The 22,634-nt window shown below is 37.6% G+C and overlaps 1 protein-coding gene and 1 long non-coding RNA gene across 4 annotated transcripts in view; one reads left to right on the top strand and one right to left on the bottom strand.

The window, feature by feature from the left end:
- The window catches only part of AGTR1 (angiotensin II receptor type 1), a 49,336-nt gene extending 35,547 nt beyond the window's left edge, over positions 1–13,789 (top strand). For all 3 annotated transcript variants that reach the window (XM_077864764.1, XM_077864762.1, XM_077864763.1), the window contains one exon: positions 11,775–13,789. In XM_077864764.1, coding sequence (XP_077720890.1) covers positions 11,825–12,904 — 1,080 coding nt within the window. In that variant the 5' untranslated portion in view covers positions 11,775–11,824 and the 3' untranslated portion in view covers positions 12,905–13,789. The remainder of the gene's footprint in view (positions 1–11,774) is intronic.
- Positions 1–22,634, bottom strand: part of LOC144293744 (uncharacterized) — a 147,595-nt gene that overhangs the window by 50,071 nt on the left and 74,890 nt on the right. The window lies entirely within an intron of this gene.

Raw genomic sequence — 22,634 nt, 5'->3', positions numbered from 1 at the left:
TTCCATCACCATGCTCTTCTACTGTGTTAGTCTGGCTTTTACCTGAGTCAGTGTATCTGTTTCCTCCCTCCGGCAGATCTTGGAGGTGTAGAAGTGGGTACTGTCAACCCAGTTCCCCCTTAGAGAAATTCCAGACATTTATGAATAAGTGCAAGGGGTATTTTACTGGATAACATCCTGTTGGGCACCCCTAAACTACACTAGTCCTAAGTGTCTGAAAGAAATACACAATCTAATGAATAATTCTCAAGCTATATTTTAGGAGTCTGTCATATTGACTTTAGGTTTTGATGCCTCAGAAGAGCCAAATGAAAAACATTTCAGCCAAGGGCACTTTTGTCATTTGGACTTGGTTTTGCCTATTAATCATGATTAGCAGCATACAAGCCAGAGTTGCAAATTAAGGTGACAGTAGGGCAATGATTTTAAAACATTAGTGTGCATCAGAACTACCTGGAGGGCTCATTAAAACATAGCCTGCTGGACCCCACCCACAGAGTTTCTGATTCTGTAGGTCTGGAGTGGGGCCTGAGATTTGCACTCCTGAGGAATTCCCAGGTGAGGCTGATGCTGCTGTTTCTGGGACCACATTTTCAGAACCATTGCTAGAAGGGCTCTGTAGGTGAGGGAAGCATCTAACACTGTATTTTCTAATTTGGTAGTCAGCCTCAAGTGATGACTGAACTCTTGAAGTGTTCAGCTGCTTTCAACTGAGATGTGTTGGAAACATAAATTATGCTCTTAATTTTTAAGACTTGGTACCAAAAAAAAAGTAAAATATTTCCATTTGTATACTGATTACATGTTGAAATGATAATATTTTGGCTATATGGGATTAAATAATATATTATTAAAATTAATTTCATCTTTTTCTTTTTACTTTTTTAGTATGGCTACTATGAAATTTTTAATTACGTATGTGGTTCACATTAAATTTCTTTTGAACAGCAGTGACCCAAAGAATTGGAAAATAGAGAGCAATGAAGATTAGTAAACCACAGAAAATTCAAATCCCAAAAGCCATAAGTGCTTCAGGGGCCAAAGAAGATACATCTATTGGTCAGATTTAATCTAAGGGCCCCACTTTATACCCAGACATTTGCTGCTACAAGTACTAAATGTAGAAGCCATACAGTATCTGCCATTTGAGCTTTCTTTCAGCATTAATCAAATGCCTCATTATAATTCTTGAAATAAATGCATTAGATTAAAATAATGAAAAATATTTTTGCTGAATTTCTGAATGAAGAAAGCTCCACTAGTTTTTGAAGTTCTGAGCTTTCCTTCATTAAATTTCACTCATCCTTGCATTAGAGAAATTATAAGATTTATATTTTCAAATTGTTTTTATGTCTTCCGAAGACTTCACTGTTTACTTTTAACAATCTATGAAATAGAGAGGTGAGAACAAGTGTATTTCCATTCTAAACATTTTGTGATATTTAAGGGGTACCTGTATAAGATTGTGTCAGTGGTTAGTGACAGAGCAGACTATTTGACAGGACTCTAGTCCAGTGCTTTCTCTAAGAGACTATTCTGTTGTCTCAGTTTTTAATGCCTTAAAAAAAAAAAAAAACACATAAAACTGTTTCAAAAATAAATGTAAGTCTATGATATCAAAAAAAAAAGTAACTCTCTGATAATATCAAACATTACCTTACAGAATTCATTTTCTTAGGACAAAAAAATCTATTTAGCCCTTCAAAACACTAATACAACACTTCAAAATAGTATTTCCAAATAATATATTACTGTGAGGTTCTTTTATAATACTCTGCCCTCACCCTCTGTGTTTTTATCTGGCCACCTGAATCCCATTAACTATTTGCTAAACTTTAAAAAGTTGTATTTTCCCCACAAAGAAACCTGAAAATAGGTTTGTTTCGTATGAGTTATTTTAACAATAACACATCGTGCCACCTTTTTCATAGGATGATGTAATCCAGACTTTCTAACTAGGGCATGAACCATGACTGGTTCAAAGTCACCTAATTAGTGAATGAGAAACTCAAAATTAGAATCCTAGGCTCTTTATACATTGTGTAGGACCAATTTGTAGACTATCATTCAGAGAGTATTCCTATTGCAATCAGAACATAGGACAATTTGGGGAAACATGTACAATATAGGTATTATTTGATCTTTCTAGCTTCATTTAAAATGTATGATCACGTGATTTCTATAAATGTTTAAAACTTTAATCTGAAATGAATTGCCATGTGGCCAATAATTTCTAACATAAAACTCATATAGCATATAAATTCTGCAGTAATACCATAATTTCTTAAGAGTACAAATTAATTAGTGCTTCCTTTCTTTCCCAGTAACTTTCCTCATACTCCTTAAAGTGGAATGTGAAATGAGACAAGCAGCTTCTGCTGCTGATTTAGTCTCAGAGAAGTAGAAAAATAAATAAATAAAAAGAAATAAAGTCTCAGAGAAGCAATATGCAGTGGCTTAACATACAAAATTTGGGGGTTTGCTCACAAGTTGGATAAAACAGCTGTTGATGGAGATACCTGTATAGGAGCTGCCTTTTTCATCTGTTGAAAAAGAAAAGCTTGTGAACAGTCTCCAGGAGCCTTATTATTAAAAATGATGTTTCCTCCCTTTTGATGAATGGCCGAGATGCTGATCCTTTGAAATGTGATTATGATTCCCTTGGGGAAATTCAGTGAGTCCCTAAGTTTGAGGAATTTGGGAGTATAAGAGGACAGGAGTTTATTTATATACAAACTTTCTTCCAAGTTGGATTTATTTTCCTTTTCCCCTAGTCTGTGCAGCACAACTCTTTCAAGGCTCACTGAAGCCTTCCATGACCCTCTATTTTTAACATAAGAATATTTTCGACTATCACCAACATGTCAAAGGAAGATTTCTAGCACATGATTAGACTTAGTACATATATTTCATCCCTACCTGTTTCTCTTTTCTTTTTGAAAATAAAAAATAAAAATAAAAATACAACAAAAAACAGCCAAGAGTTAGAACAGAGTGGGAAGAAATATCATAGGAATAAAGGGAGTTAGTTGTTTGGGGGCTTGGAATATTCATCACAAGTGAGTTGTTTGAACTATTATGATAAATAGAAGCATCTGAAGTGGAGAGAAGCTGAACAGTAGTTTGGTGTTACTTTCTTATATATTAAAGTACTGAATCATTTCTAACAAGCAAAAATTTAGGATTACTTTCCTTGATGTGTACACCTAACTTGAAAGGAACTTCTGATTTTCCTTCCAGAAAGCGGAGTTCTTTCTATTCTTAGGCTATTTTGCAAAGCAAAGGGGAAGGCTAGTTGAAGATGGCAGGACATTTAACCACCATCACCACAGCTGGTTACAACTGGTATGTGCAGAAATAGGAAGGCAGTTCTGTTTTCATTTCTTGTGAGGGCGGGCCATAGTGGATGAAACTGACTTGGGAAAAGGGCCAGAAACCACTATTTACCACTTAGACGTATCATTAAATTTAAGGACACTGAATCTTGAGTACTTATTTAATATGGCAATAATTTTAACAAAATATATTGTGTGTCCTAAGAGAAATATTCACCTAGGAATTGCAGAGGTGAACCAAATCATCTCCCAGAAAAGTATTTAACATAGAGACGTTAGTTGGACTGCCAGCCATTCTCTCCTGCATCTGATTTAAAAGCAATTCTGTATCCATTCATCTTTCGTTGGACACCGAGGCTCCTTCCACAGTTTGGCTATCGTGGCCATTGCTGCTAGAAACATCGGGGTGCAGGTGTCCCGGCGTTTCATTGCATTTGTATCTTTGGGGTAAATCCCCAACAGTGCAATTGCTGGGTCGTAGGGCAGGTATATTTTTAACTGTTTGAGGAACCTCCACACAGTTTTCCAGAGTGGCTGCACCAGTTCACATTCCCACCAACAGTGTAGGAGGGTTCCCTTTTCTCCGCATCCTCTCCAACATTTGTTGTTTCCTGCCTTGTTAATTTTCCCCATTCTCGCTGGTGTGAGGTGGTATCTCATTGTAGTTTTGATTTGTATTTCCCTGATGGCAAGTGATGCAGAGCATTTTCTCATATGCATGTTGGCCATGTCTATGTCTTCCTCTGTGAGATTTCTGTTCATGTCTTTTGCCCATTTCATGATTGGATTGTTTGTTTCTTTGGTGTTGAGTTTAATAAGTTCTTTATAGATCTTGGAAACTAGCCCTTTATCTGATATGTCATTTGCAAATATCTTCTCCCATTCTGTAGGTTGTCTTTGAGTTTTGTTGACTGTATCCTTTGCTGTGCAAAAGCTTCTTATCTTGATGAAGTCCCAATAGTTCATTTTTGCTTTTGTTTCTTTTGCCTTCGTGGATGTATCTTGCAAGAAGTTACTATGGCCGAGTTCAAAAAGGGTGTTGCCTGTGTTCTTCTCTAGGATTTTGATGGAATCTTGTCTCACATTTAGATCTTTCATCCATTTTGAGTTTATCTTTGTGTATGGTGAAAGAGAGTGGTCTAGTTTCATTCTTCTGCATGTGTATGTCCAATTTTCCCAGCACCATTTATTGAAGAGACTGTCTTTCTTCCAATGGATAGTCTTTCCTCCTTTATCGAATATTAGTTGCCCATAAAGTTCAGGGTCCACTTCTGGATTCTCTATTCTGTTCCACTGATCTATGTGTCTGTTTTTGTGCCAGTACCACACTGTCTTGATGACCACAGCTTTGTAGTACAACCTGAAATCTGGCATTGTGATGCCCCCAGATATGGTTTTCTTTTTTAAAATTCCCCTGGCTATTCGGGGTCTTTTCTGATTCCACACAAATCTTAAAATAATTTGTTCTAACTCTCTGAAGAAAGTCCATGGTATTTTGATAGGGATTGCATTAAACGTGTATATTGCCCTGGGTAACATTGACATTTTCACAATATTAATTCTGCCAATCCATGGATAAAGAAGATGTGGTTTATGTATACAATGGAATATTACTCAGCTATTAGAAATGACAAATACCCACCATTTGCTTCAACGTGGATGGAACTGGAGGGTATTATGCTGAGTGAAGTAAGTCAGTCGGAGAAGGACAAACATTATATGTTCTCATTCATTTGGGGAATATAAATAATAGTGAAAGGGAATATAAGGGAAGGGGGAAGAAATGTGTGGGAAATATCAGAAAGGGAGACAGAACGTAAAGACTGCTAACTCTGGGAAACGAACTAGGGGTGGTAGAAGGGGAGGAGGGCGGGGGGTGGGAGTGAATGGGTGACGGACACTGGGTGTTATTCTGTATGTTAGTAAATTGAACACCAATAAAAAAAATAAAATAAAATAAAATAAAATAAATAAAAATAAAAATAAAAAAAATAAAAGCAATTCTGGTCACTTGCCCCATGGTGCCAAGCTCTTTGCCAAGCTCCCTTCTTCGTGGCTGCCAGGATTACCACTGTGGAGGAGAGTACCACCAGAAGGGCTTGGGTGCTTCGCTAAAAGGCATGAGGGTAAACATGAATGGGGCAAGACTATAATCAAAAGCTTACTGGGTCCAAGCAACTTAACCATTATCTCCAAATAATGTGTAGGGCAACTTCCCGTCAAGATGAAGACAATGAACTTAGCAATCATGGGCATTACCCTTCTTTCTCCAAACACATAAAATATCAGATCACAGCTCTGAAGAAGAATTGAGGCCACATGGGGCTCCTGGGTGGCTCAGCCAGTTAAGGGTCTGTCTTGGGCTCAGGTCATGATCTCAGGGTCTTGGGATCAAGCCCCATGTAGTCAGGCTCTCTGCTCAGCAGGGAGCCTGCTTCTCCCTCTCTCTGCCACCCCCTAGGTCGTGTGTTCTCTGGCATAACCTCTCTCAAAAATAAATAATTTTTTAAAAGAAAAAAATAATTGAGACCACATGGGCCAGAGAAGAATCAATACCGGTTACACAATCAAGATAAAGTTTTAATGAGTTTACCAGGATGGAAGTCAAGACCATTAGACATGTGCACTAAAGGCAAATGAAACAGGCTTTCCTAGGTAAAGCCAGAAACTGGAAAATTACTGCCTATTGTGACCAAAACTAGATAACTTCTGCAGACCAGCAAAAATCTGAGAATGGGCGAGAGGCCTAATTTGCATTATCTGAAGAAAAAGTATGGCATTGGAAACTAGGCTGAGTACTGGCATTAAAAACTTATCCAGATCAAGTGAGTGTTTTATGTCCAAGCAGAAATTTCACAGGCCACCACTATCCAGACACCAGGCCTCCTAAAGAAGTTAATCCCCACTACAGATTAACTCACAGTCAGAGATTATAAAATTTTAGATGAAGGCAAATGCCAAGAAAGAGTGTCCACAGATGAAACAAACAGAATTTATATGAGAAGAACTACGAACTACAAATAGTAAAAGAATTGGATAGGGACTCTTAACATACAGATGTTTGAAATGTTTAAAGAGAGAAGGGTACAAATAGACCCCATAAAATAAGAACAGAAGGTTAAGAAATAAGAACAAGTCGATTTGAAAAAGAAACAAGTAGAAACTCTAAAAATTTTACTGCCAATTTCTATGATTCAATGAATTCACAAATGGATACTGACTAACAGTTGTTCCCTATAGAATGCCTCATTCATTACGGAGGGGAAAAAAAACACACAGGAGCAGAAACTGTTGCTTTCTAAAGTCTGAATTATAAAATAAGAGCAATAAAGAGAATGACTTTTGAACAGGATGGTTTATTGAGCTGCCCAGCACTGTAAGCAAATGACTTACAAACACTAGTCTACTCTTTTAGATATCTGAGAAAGATACTTTGATAGAAGATTATTCTAAAATATAATTACTTTGTCTGTTAGTTCTCTCTTTATTATCATAGGAAACTATGTGGTATTTTTTTCCCTTAGATTACAAACTCATTAAAAAAGGAGCTTGTAATGAACAATTTAATTAGATTGGTCTTGGCTTGCCTAAAAGCTTAAGGAGGTATTAATATTCTAATCAAAAGTCTTGGGGAAATATTCTTAGCATTAGAAAGAAGAAGGAAGGAAGGAAGGAAGGAAGGAAGGAAGGAAGGAAGGAAGGAAGGAAGGAAGGAAGGAAGGAAGGAAGGAAGGAAGGAAGGAAGAGGGAGGGGGAAGGGAAGGGAAGGGAAGGGAAGGGAAGGGAAGGGAAGGGAAGGGAAGGGAAGGGAAGGGAAGGGAAGGGAAGGGAAGGGAAGGGAAGGGAAGGGAGAGAGAGAGAAAGAATGTTTCTTAGGCTTGTTTTTAAGAATAAAGGAAGCTGTCAAGGAACACAAGGTATCTACTATGAAAGCAAGCGATGGATAAATGTAGTGTGACCACCAAGGGCCAGCTTTGTGTTTACAGCAGACTGAAAGTTCCCACCTGACTCATGGCCAATGTATTCAGCTGTTTAAGGTGACTTTTTTACTCATACTCGGAAGGAACAACATCCTGCTATTTTTAGCCTTTTATGGCAAGAGAAAGAGCTTACCAATGATACAATTAAAAAAAAAAAAATCTTGCATGGCTTTTTGAGCCATGCCTAAGTCCATGTTTGCCTTGCATTAAAAAAATAATAATAATAAAGATTCAGAAAAACACATTTATTAAAAACAAACTGTTTGAAAACTATGCCCAGTGCTTTTGTGTTACTTCATTTAATTACCATAACAATCCGGTGCAGTAAGAATCACTGTTCCCATTTCCTACAAATAAGGGAACTGAGGCTTATGTTCAGAGAAACGAAGTGACTTACCCAGAGCCATACAGATTTGTGGCAAGGGAAGATTCCATTATAAATATTTTGACTCCAAATCCCATCTCTTTTCCCCTAAAGAAGAAATAGTGCTATGGAATTTATATAAGCCACACAGACTGTGTAAAAGCTATGGTGAGACCCAGAAATAGGGAGAGGTGGATCCTCCTGTGTGTTTTTGGTTTTGTTTTTTTTTATCAGTATAACCTGCCTGCCTAAAACCCTACTGGGAGAAAAAGTAGGATAAAATGTAGCTGCTTTCTAGGACTCATAAGTTTGCCGTCCCTAAACATCACATCTCTTTCCTTTGGTTCCTCATCAAAACAGCGTCCTTTCAGCTTCAAAGAGAAAAGAACCCTACACTTTTCACACTCATTTATCATCATCATAGGTGCCTACTAATCACAGGAGTTCCATTTTACCTCTTTCCTGAGAATCAGTTTTTGTCTAGAAAGCCTATCAGTGGCAACAGTGCAGACTGAGAATGAGATTTCTTGCACACCAGTATGGCCATGTCACCCTCACATCCAGTGCACATTCAGACCCCACACCACTGCCCAGGGGATTGTACGATATCTGTAAATTTACAAGAGCAGTTTCCCATGAGTGAGGCTGCAGATGTCTGTAGGGAGGGCAAAGTTCAATGATGACAATGTCTACTCTACCTCAGCTGGCCCACTGTTGCCTTTAAGTTCTAACCACTTTGTTTCCATACGTCTTCCAAAGTCCAAATGCCAACTTCTCTGGGAAGTGCCCCTGAGCACTCCTCCAGTCTCCCACCACCAAACTGGATCAATGATAAATACAGAATATTCCACATGACCCTGTTATGGTATAGTATTCAACACTGGAACAATTCTGTCTTTAAAGCTCTTCTCCCCGCCTTGCCCCCGCTAGACTCAAATGCCTGAAGGAATATGAACTTTTTCACTTTGCATCCTTAACCCCAGCACATAGTAGGTGTTCAGCGGATATATGATAAATGGATGACTGCCCACTGAATGAACTGTTTGCATTTATGCTTCCCTATGCTTGCTCCCACTGTTTCTATCATCTAAAATTCCCCTTCCCTTTCCGTTCCCCTCAAATATGAGAAAAGTTGTTTCCTTACCTGGCAGGAAGTCTTGGTCGTTACTTATATAAACATTTATGTAAAATGTTCTTCTAATTAGTATACTCAATGTGATATCCAGAGTTTCTCAAGTGATATACTCACTTAAATAATAAATACCTTACTAAAATGTCCAGGGATGTTCCCCTAGTTGCTCAGAGCAACCTTTTATATATTGAGTATTAGTCAACGTGGATCGATGGGACTGAAGAAACTGAACTCAGATTGTGAAGGAATTGGAGTCCAAACCTATGTTTATAAATCGGTTCTTTCAAATGCAAACTCTTTCCCATAGAAATTCTTTAATATATGATGGTTACGGTTCCAGGCTATTCAATAACCTTCTATCCACTCAGAGATAGTATTCATAGAACCAGCCTGAGACGTGTACTCTTAGAGTTAGGGTCAAGAGAGAAAAGAAAAAGAGGAGAATTTCCTCCCTATTTTCCAGCACCCAAGCTCAGAGCACCCAAGGGATTCTAAAGCATTAAGTTTATCCCTTCCTATCTGTTAGTGGCCTTGCATCCAAGCTGAAACAAATATTTACCTCTGCCCTAGTTTTCAGTTATAGAGTTCACCCTGGCTGCTTTTTAATCTTTGAGATTCTTTAACCTTGACATTTCCACTTTTTTCCTAGGCAAAATCCAACTGATCTCAACCAGATGTTAGAACAAATATGTAAATTAATACACATTAAGGCATAAATGACTGCTAGCCCATAAACCTTCCATGAAGCCTTTAATTTTTAATAGGGAATAGTTATTTACCTAAAGAAATTTATACTTCTAAGTTGGTATAATTTCAGCAACTATGATAAAATAAACTGAAAAGTCAGCAAAATGTAGGGAAATCCTTCTGGATGAGGAAGAAACACGTCACATCTCCTTGAGAGCCTAGCCCTAGTTTCCATTATATTTATTCCTTCTTTTCATCTTCTTCTATTTTAGAAACCAAATACTTCTAAAAGTACCAAGGAGGTTTTTTTTTGTCTGTTTGTTGGGTTTGGTATGATTTTGTTGTTGGTTTTGATTTTTTTATGCAAGGCGAGGCCCAGGTTAACACTGAGTGTTTTCTGTAAGATCCTTTCAGGAACAAAATATAAATTATTTCATTGGTCCCAAAGAAACTACTCTCAATATGCTATACTCATAGCTTTTAAGTTATATGCTATTTACTCATTCTTTTGTCCTCCGGCACACTGTTCATCAAACATTTATCATCTGTCCCCTGAAATAGTCTGGGGCCTACATTATTTGAAACAGGCCCTGCCCTCAAGCAGCTGAAGTACCACTGGAGAACACTGGTCAACAGACCGTTATAGTGTCTGTATCCAGAGTGGCTTAGCAAACGGAACAGCCAGTTGCCTAGACAAAGAAAGGCTCCACAAAGGATGTCACCTTTGCTTGTTTGTGGATGCTAATGAGAGAAGGGGGGAAGAAGTTCCAATTATATAAGGCTGAGTAGAAAAGGAGAAGATAATGAGGATAAAAAGCCAAAACCTTGGGTAAGGAGAATACCTACCTCTCGGGGGAGGCAAAGAGGCCATTTAAGAAGCTCATTCTTCCTAGTGTTCTCTCTTAAGATCTGGCTACCTGAGTCTTATCCTTCTCACAGCACCACCTACCCCAAGATGGACACCACCATTAGGTGTATGTGTTCATCCAGCTCTCCTGGAGGCCAAGCACAGCTATCCTGGGCAGACTAGCAGTGTCTTATTCCTGTTCCTCTTCTTGTCCAGGACACCTTGCTACAAGAGAAATGGATGGCCAAGCCCTTCTATGGACCTGCCCCTGGTGTAGCAGGAGGGTCATTACCCAGCACCCCTTTCCTACCCAGACCCCCTCCCCCACCCAGCACCCCTTACCCACCTGTGCCAGATGCTGAGCTTCTACCTCAGAGTGTGCCTGTGCCACATCCTGTGATGTTACACTTGCAGTGTCCTCAGCCTCCCTCCCAAAGGTTTTCTGATGGACTCTGCTAGGGCAGAAGATGTTGATTTTCTAAATCACATAAATAAATAACTTGATTACTTATTATGTAAAATATTGAAGCAAATATTTGCAAAAGTCTTTATGGAGCCCATTACTGAGCATCTGATTCTTCCAAAAATCCTAAAGAACTGCTGCCATCTTAAGCCCCCACAAAAGATATGTTTTATTGATAACCCTGACCTATTCTGCTCATCTGACATTCCTGTTATATGAATGGTTAACCCCAGAGTTCACTCCAGAAATCTCTGGCAAGCACAAAAGTTAGGAGATTCAGTCTCTTTTCCTAGACTGAGCTGGAAGTTAAAGAATAAAGTGGGTATTGACTGTAGTGGCCTGGGAAACCATGGCAAGAATGCTAGTCCACAAAGTTTTGAGCCCTCTCCCTTATCCCTTCCTAAATCAGTTCCCACAATGACCAATTCCTCAGTAACCCAGAGGCAGCTATTCTGACCACTTCAGGGAGGATGCTAATAATGTTTATATTTAAGTAAAGATTATGAAATGTAAGATATGGTTTGAAGAATAAGATACAGATTGTCATACTTCTAAGGTTAAAGACTAATTAATTAGCCTTGCCTACCTCTGAAAAACCTCAAGTCTTCCTGAATAATGAATTTAATTCAGTGTTATTTTCTGAGATTTAGTTTATGTTTTTAAAATCAATTTGGAAGCTAGGATTTACTTCTAGAAAAAATGTAAAGGACATAAAGTTTATTTACATAGGATCCCCACTTCCATTTGTCCGGAGGGTGTTTATCACTTCCTAGAAAAGCAATATGTTCTAAAAATTAATTTAAATGTGTAAACTTAGACTCTCTCAGTTCAGTTTTTCTCCAGAAAATATTATTGATTTTTTCCTAAGACTAAAGTTGAGTTACTATATTTATTATTGAAAAATAAAACTGCATGTTTATAACCCAAAGTTAATTTTTTTAATCTTTTCATTTTTATTTTCTCCAGGTGCATTTGGCATAGTGTCTGAGACTGATTAATTAACCCAGGAGATCAAAATGATCCTCAACTCTTCCACTGAAGATGGTATTAAAAGAATCCAAGATGACTGTCCCAAAGCTGGAAGGCATAATTATATATTTGTCATGATCCCTACTTTATACAGTATCATCTTTGTGGTGGGAATATTTGGAAACAGCTTGGTAGTGATTGTCATTTACTTTTACATGAAACTGAAGACTGTGGCCAGTGTTTTTCTTTTGAATTTAGCATTGGCTGACTTGTGCTTTTTACTGACTTTGCCACTATGGGCTGTCTACACTGCTATGGAATACCGCTGGCCCTTTGGCAATTACCTATGTAAGATCGCTTCAGCCAGTGTTAGTTTCAACCTCTATGCCAGTGTGTTTCTACTTACATGTCTAAGCATCGATCGTTACGTGGCTATTGTTCATCCAATGAAGTCCCGCCTTCGGCGCACAATGCTTATGGCAAAAGTCACCTGCATCATTATTTGGCTGCTGGCTGGCTTGGCAAGTTTGCCAACTATAATCCACCGAAATGTGTTTTTCATTGAGAACACCAATATCACAGTTTGTGCTTTCCATTATGAATCCCAAAATTCAACCCTCCCCATTGGACTGGGCCTAACCAAGAACATACTGGGTTTCTTGTTTCCTTTTCTGATCATTCTTACAAGTTATACTCTTATTTGGAAGACCCTAAAGAGGGCTTATGAGATTCAGAAGAACAAGCCAAGAAATGATGATATTTTCAAGATAATTATGGCAATTGTGCTTTTCTTTTTCTTTTCCTGGGTTCCCCACCAAATATTCACTTTTCTGGACGTACTGATTCAGCTGGGCATCATACATGACTGTAAAATTGCAGATATTGTTGACACCGCCATGCCCATCACTATTTGCATAGCTTATTTTAACAATTGCCTGAATCCTCTCTTTTATGGCTTTCTGGGGAAAAAATTTAAAAAATATTTTCTCCAGCTTCTGAAATACATCCCTCCAAAGGCCAAATCCCACTCAAGCCTATCAACAAAAATGAGCACACTTTCCTACCGCCCCTCAGATCATGGAAACGCATCCACCAAGAAGTCTGCTTCATGTGTTGAAGTTGAGTGACACACTTGAAACCTGTGGGTGAAGTAATCTTGTAAAAGAAGAAGCAAGAAAAACATTCCCCTATAGTATATTCCCCTTCACTATCAAATGAGCATCAGCTACTTTTCAGAATTTAAGAAGGTCATTTGGTCTCAGTGAACCTTTCTAAAGCTCTGAACAAAAGCTTTCCTTTCCCTGTGCAACAAAACAAAGCAAACCACATTTTGCCACATTTTACATTAGAAAGATGATGGCCACTCAAAGAATGAGGTCAGAAACTGGATGAATGTGATTGGGAAAATTTTACTGGCAGAAATTCCATCTCCCCAGTCTGCTCTTGTTCTGTTAAGTTTGATTTCCACATAAAGGTATGTGGAATATGTTAAACCTCGAGAGGAGTAACAGGGGATCAGAGCTCAAGATTGCTCTGCCCAATTTCCAAAGGGCAGTAAGCTTTTGTTCCTATTTAGCTATTAGCAACCCTGGCTCACTTGTACCTGCTACTGCACATTCTGTACATAGACTTGCTAAGTAGTAATTGTCAAGTTTCAGAAACTTCTGTGAAATTCAGCTGTCTTACAGATTCACACTGCCAAAACATGCCAACTATTTGGCTTATTTGTATACAGATATTACCAAAGTCATATATAAAAGCTAAACTACTTGTAAAGGTGTTACTCTGGTCCTAGGTAGTAGTGTCTTCCTAGTCATATCGGTTGTGTTTCATAATCTGAGAAGTATATATATTTTGTGGTAAAAAGATTATATATCATAAAGTATGCCTTACAGTTTTAAAAAATATATGTTTTATCTGTATATGTATATCTATATCTCTAAACTGTTGTTACTTGATTAAAATCTGGTAAACATATTTACATTAAAATAAAATAATTTTATTGTAATGTATTTAATCTCCATTACTTAAAATAGATGCTGATTTATTTTTAAAACAAGACAAATATAACTATGAACACATTTCCATTTAAATTTTAATACAACAGACAGTTTAATACTATTTCTTATACATTTTATATCCTGCCATTGCAAAGATAAATAATACAATTTATTCCACTGCACAGCATGGAAAAAATATATCCTTTTGAGTTTTTCAAAATTTTTCATGCAACAAAGAAAAAACCCATTTCTTATGACACTAATATAAGACACTGTTTTACACACAATTTTTTTAATAGAACTTTTCTAATTATATACATGATCATTGTAGGAAATGAAGATATAGTAAAGCATAAAAAATAAGTTACAATTAGTTTTCCTGCTTAAAAATTACCATTTTTAACATTTGGGTGCATTTTCTTCTACTTTTTTTGCATTCATTATAAACACATACATATATGAATTGTATATTGAGTTAGAATATGTATAGTACTTTGTATACAGACTTTTCACTTGATGTCATAGCATGGTAGCTTGCTACACCCTTAAATATTTTTTCTAAAACATTTTAATAATTGAGTAACATTACAAAATACAGACACATTCTGATATAGTTAGCTAGTCCTAAAATTGGAACATTTAGCTTTTTCTGATTTTTCAAGATCATAAATTGCACTGTGACAAATGTGCAAGTATTTAATCTGATAAATTACTCACAGTACAGTTCTAGAAGCAGTACAACCAAGGACATAGATATGAACATTTTTAATACTCTTAATACATATTGCCAAATATTTTCCAGAAAACTTATAACAATTTATAATACTACCAACTATGTATGAATATATCTCAGCACAGTTCCCGAAGCATGCCATATTTACTAAATTTAATAAGGAAATTTTACTGGAATCCAGTTACTACATCCTATAACAGGGATGCACCTGCCCTAGAGAAAGTACTCTAGCATTCCTGCCTCATTTTTCTCCCTAGAGGCCTCACTGGCTTGGGAGCCCACATGGAGCAGGCTCATGTGATCATCTGACTCAATAAACAGTAGCCAAAAGAAGGGGGGATGTATGAAACAGTCAATGGAAGCTGTGGGCAAGGGGGCGGGCATTCAGAGAGGCGTTGGTGGGCTGGTCAGAATCTCCACAAAACAGCCTATTATATTCACATTGCCAAGGATAGAGAATTTATTTGAGAATAAATGTGGCTACATATGTCTCATATTATTTTCCTTTAACATTATTTTTAATTTCACTAACTCCAAAGTTCTGTTGCTATTTTCACAAAGTATTATGCTTAAAAAATAAATTCTATCTCACTCCAAATTATAGTGTAAACTTATCCTATTTGAATTCCCTCCAAGTCAAACGTATAACTGTTCATTTTTTTAATTCAATACTCATCTTAATCTAAGTTATTACAAGTACTTCAAATTTGCAGAACCATTTGGTAAGTTACAGTTGGTAAGATTTCTGGCAGATAATTGCATTTAGATATCCTTTATGTCATGCATTTATTAGCTGGCATGAATAACATGTTCCAAGCCTCATTTTCATTTAAATTTAATCAAATTATATTGTGATTTTTTTCCCAGTCCCATTTTGTGAAATGGACATTGGTAACTTCAATGATTAATCTTGCTTTTTTCAGTAAGACCAACTTAATATTGAAGTGCAGATTCTACTTACGAAAATGTTAGGACAAGATGCCATAATTTACTCTTCATGGGCATATTCAGAGGTTGGTGAACTCCTTATTTTTTCGGAATTTTTTTGGAATATTTTGAAAATTTATGCAGAAAGGAATATTTACCATAAGGATACAAGTGCCAAATCATCCCAATATGCATTCCAACAGTAAACATTTCAATCAGCTGATGTGGGCAGTATGAAAGAGAGCCAAGTAAGCAGTAGCTTGATTGGCAAGCCATGGAAAGGCTCACAGAGATTGGATGCCACAGATTCTCAGTTTTATAAATCTGTATACTGGGCCATTTTTCCCCCAACAGAACATGCCAATCTGGGTAACCAGAGAAGAGAAAACAGATTCAGATAAATCACAAAAGTGAAGTGAGTGAAGAAAACGAGTCCCAGGGAATTTTGGATACTAGTGTGTAAGATGATTTTCCCAAGGGTAAAGAAGAAAGTAAATCAGCAACAGATGAGACTGAGGAGTAAACAGAAGCCTGGAGGCAGCCACATACTGCCTCAATGCTCAGGGTGCAATCCTCACAAAAGAGCTAAATGTGGATGTTTAGGTCCCCAGGGCCATGTTGCATCCACTGGACCCAGACTAACCAGAGGAAGATGGGACCTAAATATTAAGGAGGGAAGCAAGTTATAAAGAGCAGACAATGTTAAGGGGCAAGATTTGTCCCTTTATGATTTTTATATATTTCAGGTTGCACGTTGGGAGAGAAAAGGTCCTGGAGGCTTTGAAGAGACTGAAAAATTAATGTAAAAGGAACAAGAAAATGGAAGAGATAGAATATCAGAGCTAATGGTTAGAGAGTCAGATTTTCCAAATTTAAAAATTTGATTGAATAGTTAAAATATGACATCTGTAACTACATCCACTATCATCTGATATATTTGTGTAGTGAACACCTGTGGAACTATCTATGCAGTGCCTCTTCATAGGAATTTCCCCACCTCACTCAAGGACAGGACCATCTCAGAATGAGCCATTTTCCTACCTAATCCTATCCCCAGGCCACAGTTAACTGATCCAGGCTTGAAGTAAACCAATCACAGATTTTTTTCCTAAGGATCTTTCAAACAGATACTGATGGATACTTGGCCCTTTCCCAATGCTGGAAGTTGTGAATGTAAGCTTGGAATTTATTAGCAACCAGGACCCAAGTGAGAGTGAAGTTAAAAGAAAAGACAAAAAGCCCTGAGACGCTTGAGTCCTTGATTCTACCTGTATCTGATGCCTATGTCATACTTCAGAACCAGCATCCATGTCTCTAATCAAGGAACAGAATATAATGATCTATAGCTGATAGCTACATGTGTTCCTTCCTGCTTGACCAATAAAAACTTGCTCTCTGATGGCCAATAGGCACATGAAAAGATATTCAACATCACTAAGCATGAAAGAAATGCAAATCCAAACCAATGACATATCACCTTACACCATCAGAATGGCTAGAATCAAAAAAATAAGAAATAATAAGTGTAAACAAGGATGTTGAAAAAAAAATCCTCATGTAATATTGGGGGGCATGTAAATTGATGTAGCCACTAGCGAAAACAGTAGGGAGGCTCCTCCAAAAGTTAAAAATAGAAATACCATATGAAAAAAAAAAAAAAGAAATACCATATGATCCAGTAATTCAAATACTGGACATTTACCCAAAGAAAACAAAAACACGAATTCAAAAAGATATATGCATCCCTATGTTTATTGCAGCGTTATGTACAATAGCCAAACTATGGAAGCAACCCAAGTGTCTACTGATAAATGAATGGAGAAATAAAAAAGATGTAAGATATGCATACACATACACACACAGTGTACATACGTGTGTGTGTGGGCACACACACACACACACACACACACACACTGGAATACTCAGCCGTAAAAAAAAAAAAATGAATCTTGCGATTTGTAACAAAATGTATAAACCTAAAGAGTATTATGCTAAGAGAAATAGAGAAAGACAAATACTATATAATTTCACTTATAGGTAGAATCTAAAATACAACAAACAAACAAACAAAAAGGAAAAACAGACCATAATACAGAAAACAAACTGATGGTGGCCAGAGGGGAAGTAAGTATGGGGATAGGCAAAATGTGTGAAGGGAAAGGGAATACAGGTTTCCAGTTATGGAATGAATAAGTCATAGGAATAAAAGGTATAGCATAGGGAATATAGTCAATGGCACTGCAATAGTGTTGTATGGTAAAAAATGGTAAATACACTTGTGAGCATAGCATAACATATGGACCTGTTGAATCACTACATTTGTTGTACACTTGAAACCAAGGTAACATTGTATGTCAACTATACTTCAATTAATAAATAAATAAAATAAAATAAAATTTTAAAAAGATTTTCCTTTTATTAGTGGCCAGCACATCACTCACTGGCCATCTAGTGGGAATGATACCAGTCTAGGTCCCAAAATATCTTGGTCCCTAACTTAATAAGGGTCACATGAACTGTCCTTCTTTCATGTCTCCTTAGAAGAGGGTGAGGACTAGGACATCCAGTGTAGTATGCCTGTTAGAGGGTAAGAGGTATGGTGATATGGAAGGATTTGTAATTGGATGGGACTAAGGGTACTCATAGTACCTACTGTCATAAATTATTTTAAATAGAACTCTCCCCCTGAGTTTTCACACTGATAAAACACTCTTGTGTTGCCTACAGCATTATAATAAATATGATCTAGACCATGAAATGGTAAATATAGAGAGGAAATGAGCACCCGTATCACCTGAGAGTTCCAATACATGATCTGCATGCTGTCTAGGCTCCCCTCTCTCTCTATGACCTGGATGTTCTCTAAACTCTTCAACCCTATGAATACCATATCCTACCCTCCCCAAATCCAATGGATAAGACCTTCATTCAACAAGCTGACCCTCCATACTTGAGAAATGAAGTAAATAAGGTCCAAAAATACAAATTTTCAGAGTGAGCCAAAATTAAATTACTGCCTCTTTTTTTCATTTTTTAAAAGATTTTATTTATTTATTCATGAGAGACAAAGAGAGGGAGGCGGAAACATAAGCAGAGGGAGAATCAGGCTTCCTGCGAGGAGTCTGATGTGGGACTCGATCCCAGGACCCTGGGATTGCAAGTTGAGCCAAAGGCGAGACACTCAACCACTGAGCCACCAGACAGGTGCCCTACTGTCTTTTTTTTCTTTCAAAAGAATGTTAGAATGAGAGAATTTATCTTTAATGGTATTTAATCTAAATCACCCATTATACAAATTAGCTTTGTAGAATAACCCTTTAAGAATTTAAATACCTGAGATTTGCCCTTCAATCAGTATTATAGGAAAATACTATGTGCACAGAGATGTAAATCTGATGAATAAATGTTAATTTTTTAACTATTTTTTAAGATTTGTTTACTTATTTTAGAGAGAGAGAGAGCACGCATAGGGAGAAGGGCAGAGAGAGAGAGAGGGAGAATCTCAAGCAGATTCCTAGCTGAGCCTAGAGCCTGACATATGGCTCGATCTCACCATCTCATGATTTCACAACCCTGAGATCATGACCTAAGCTGAAATCAAGAGTCTGACCCTTAACTGACTGAGCCACCCAGGAGCCCTTAATTTTGAAACTGTTATAAGCCAGTTTGCTATTATAATTACTCTGCTTCAAATATCAAAATGGTAATGAGTCATATATGTCTCTGAGTCCATTTCTTCATTCTTTCCATGTCTTAATAAGCTTCCTTTGAAAAATTGAACACGATGAAAAATAGTAATCCTGGCTGACCCTCTCAGTGAGTTGGGACATATTTCACAGAACCTCTTTCCAAGCCAGATTAAGTACTACTATGCCAGATCAGCACACACATTTGCTAAATGAAAATTTTCACAAAATAAGCTTTGATTCTGCTAAATGGCAGAGAGAAAGCAGGCTGGGGTTAGCCAACAGAAAGAAGCCTTCATAGAGTTCACCACAGAGAAAAAAAACATCATATCTGCAGACTCCTGAGCAGAGATACTACGCATCAGCTAGCACTGTGTGATGGAGAAGCCCCCAGATCTGGATTTGCTTTGATCTGGCATTCTCCTAGCAGCTATTGTTACAGCCAAGTTTCTAAAGAGTACTGAATGGACACAAAGCAAGGTATGTTAGCCAGAGAATGTAAAGCTGTACCTCAATTTCAATCATTGCAGACATGCACCAAAACAAAAAAGAGAGAGAATAGAGTCCCCAAACACATAATCTGATGCCCTTACAAATAAGTAAATGTGATTTTCATTCATTCATATAACAAGTGGAAGGAAGGAAGGAAGGAAGGAAGGAAGGAAGGAAGGAAGGAAGGAGAAGAGAAGAGAAAAAGAAGAGAAAAGAAAAGGAAAGAGGGAGGGAGGGAAGGATAGAGGAAGGAAGGAAGGAAGGACAGACTTTTTCACTAATTATATAATCTTTATGGCCGCTCTTTGAATCCCCCTATCTGTTCCACCTTCTTCCAGAAACAGCCACCTATTTCCATTCAGTGCCCACCACTTCCCATATTTAGTCCAGAGTCTGGTAGAGCTCTACTCCTATTGCCAAAACATCCAATGGGGAATGTGAGAGGACCTAACCAAATCTGCCCATCTGATTGCAATAGAATGGGCACATAACCTAATTGAAACCAATCAAGGTGAATCTCTTGATTTTGAAACAGGCTATCAGATAAAAAGCTTTCTCTTTCTCATACAGACCATAAGTAGATATGAAGAGAAGTTGCAACCATTTGGTCATTCAAAAGGGAGAGGCAAGAATTTCCTAGAGTTTTCACAGGAAGCCTAAGAATAAAGCCAATGTATGAAATCAAGATATGAAAGGCTTGACTAAGAAATGGAGAGAAACCAAGTCCTTATGACATCATTTTAAAATTGACTTTCTGTGCCAGGAGCTAGCATTACCCTCTAAACTTCTCTTCTCTCTTAAGCCTGTTAATAGGTTTTCTGTCAACCAAAATCCAATCCTTAGCAAAATCTAAATTACAGCTGCCATTTATCAAATTCTTACAGGATAGTCACCGAGTTTCCTGTTTATATGCATTATATTATTTAATCCTCACAACAACCAGTTTATCATTCCATTATTATCCAATGAGACAAAAAGAGGCTTAGAGATTTTGTATAATCAGTGCAAGATAACATGACTGGCAACTGCTAGAGATGAAATTTAAACCCAGGCATTTTAATTCCAGAATATGTGCTCTTATTTACTAAACTATGCTGCCTCCCTCCATAAAGGGGGGTGGCATCACAAAATATGAATCATATAGGTACCTTCCAAAATATTGCCCACATCTGCTTGTTCAAAATCAGTGTAATATTTTACTTTGTCTTAAACTCATACTTACTGGGTTTCGAGCTATAATTACAATAGTCTTCATCCTTGAAAGTTGGACTCATTAATGGAAAGTACTAATTGACCTTATACAACATAACACTGGATTTTACATTTATTGTAATTTGATTTTGGATGAGCTTATACTGGTTCTAGCAAATAAACAGGCTATGACTGCTAACCATCACAGTAATTAGTTCAGTGCTCTCTGGTCCTTTCTGCATCCAAGATTTTAGATAGCATTTCCTAAATGAAAGGGGGAAGGAAATTCCGAAAATAATTTTCATATCGAATTTTACTTCCTTACAACCTAATGGAATAATGTCCTTTTGGAAAAAACATTGTGGAGAAACTCTATTCTGAGATAGATATCCTTTTTGGGTATACAGCTCAGATTTGGCAATAAATTTATATGAAGAATATACCTCGAATAATGAAAACAAAAGTGTGATTTTATTTATTTGAACTATGCCTAGAAAATGGGAGGATGAAGGTGAAAATCACAGCCATGAGTCCTGAGGACAGTTCTAGGAGCATTATTTAAAAAAAAAAAAAAAAAATCACCTCAAAATAGATGGTACTCAAAACAGTGAGAGATAAGAGAGTTGCAACTGATGAGGTAAAACATGCTTACCACCTCACTTTTTGCTTCCAGCTGCAGGACAGATAGAAAGTACTGGTTACATATGAAACATTTCTTAACGTTTTAAAGCAATTCAGCCACAAGCTGAGAGAATGGCCATGACATGATGAAAGTTCCAGCAGCCAAATGAATCAGAAAGTAGTGATGAAACCTATCATGATAGGAAAGTGAACACAGAGGTAGATGAGTGATTCTCAACTGGGGATGATTTTGTGCTCCAGGGCATATTTGGCAATGTGTGGAAACATTTTTGGTTGTCACAACTTGGGTGAAGAAAGCACTACTGGCTGGCACCCACTGGGGAGAGATCAGAGATGCTGCTATAATGCACAAAACTGTCCCACAACAAAGGAATCATCTAGTCCAAAATGTCATCAGGGCCAAGTTTGACAACTCTTGGGATCAAGAAGGAAGGGAAGGGCAGGGTGCCTGGGTGGCTCAGTCAGTTAAGCATCTGCCTTTGGCTCAGGTCATGATCTCAGGGTCCTGGGATGGAGCCCGCATTGGACTCCCTGCTCAGCAGGGAGCCTGCTTCTCCCTCTCCCTCTGGCCTTCCCTGCTGCTTGTGTTCTCTCTCACTCACTTGTGCTCTCTCTCTCTCTCAAATAATTAAAATCCTAAAAAAAAAAAATTAAAGAAAAGAAGGAAAAGAAGAGCATTATGCAAGCAGCATGTGTTAGCATCATGCATGGTAGTAAATGAGAAAGTATTTGGTCTTCAATTTTTATGACTCCTCTCTTTTACATGCTTCTCCCCTCTCTTCCCCCTCTCTCTTTTATGTGTTCTCCCTCACCTTCTCAAATTGCACTGCATGTGACTTCATCCAAATAACTTATTTCATGGAAAAACTGTAATAAAAAGTACAGTGTCAGGGCACCTGGGTGGCTCAGTCGGTTGAGCATCCAACTCAGTTTCAGCACACGTCATGATCTCAGGGTTGTGGGACTGAGCCCCACTCAGTGGGGAGTCTGCTTGAGATAGTCTCTCTCTCTACCCCTCCCCCTGTTGACTCCCTCTCTCTATCTAAAATAAATAAGTAAATCTTTTTAAAAATGCAGTGTAGTTTCTGAGGCTAAATAGGCAAATCTAATAGGCTTGCACAAAATGTATATTTTAAATTCACTCATGAATATTGGGAACAAAGACAGCTGGTAGCATGACTTAAAG

The sequence above is a fragment of the Canis aureus genome, chromosome 22 (assembly GCF_053574225.1).
Source record: "Canis aureus isolate CA01 chromosome 22, VMU_Caureus_v.1.0, whole genome shotgun sequence".
Classification (NCBI taxonomy): Eukaryota; Metazoa; Chordata; class Mammalia; order Carnivora; family Canidae; genus Canis; species Canis aureus.
Note: the sequence above shows the minus strand (reverse complement) of the source record. Positions and strands in the feature narration are given on the sequence as shown.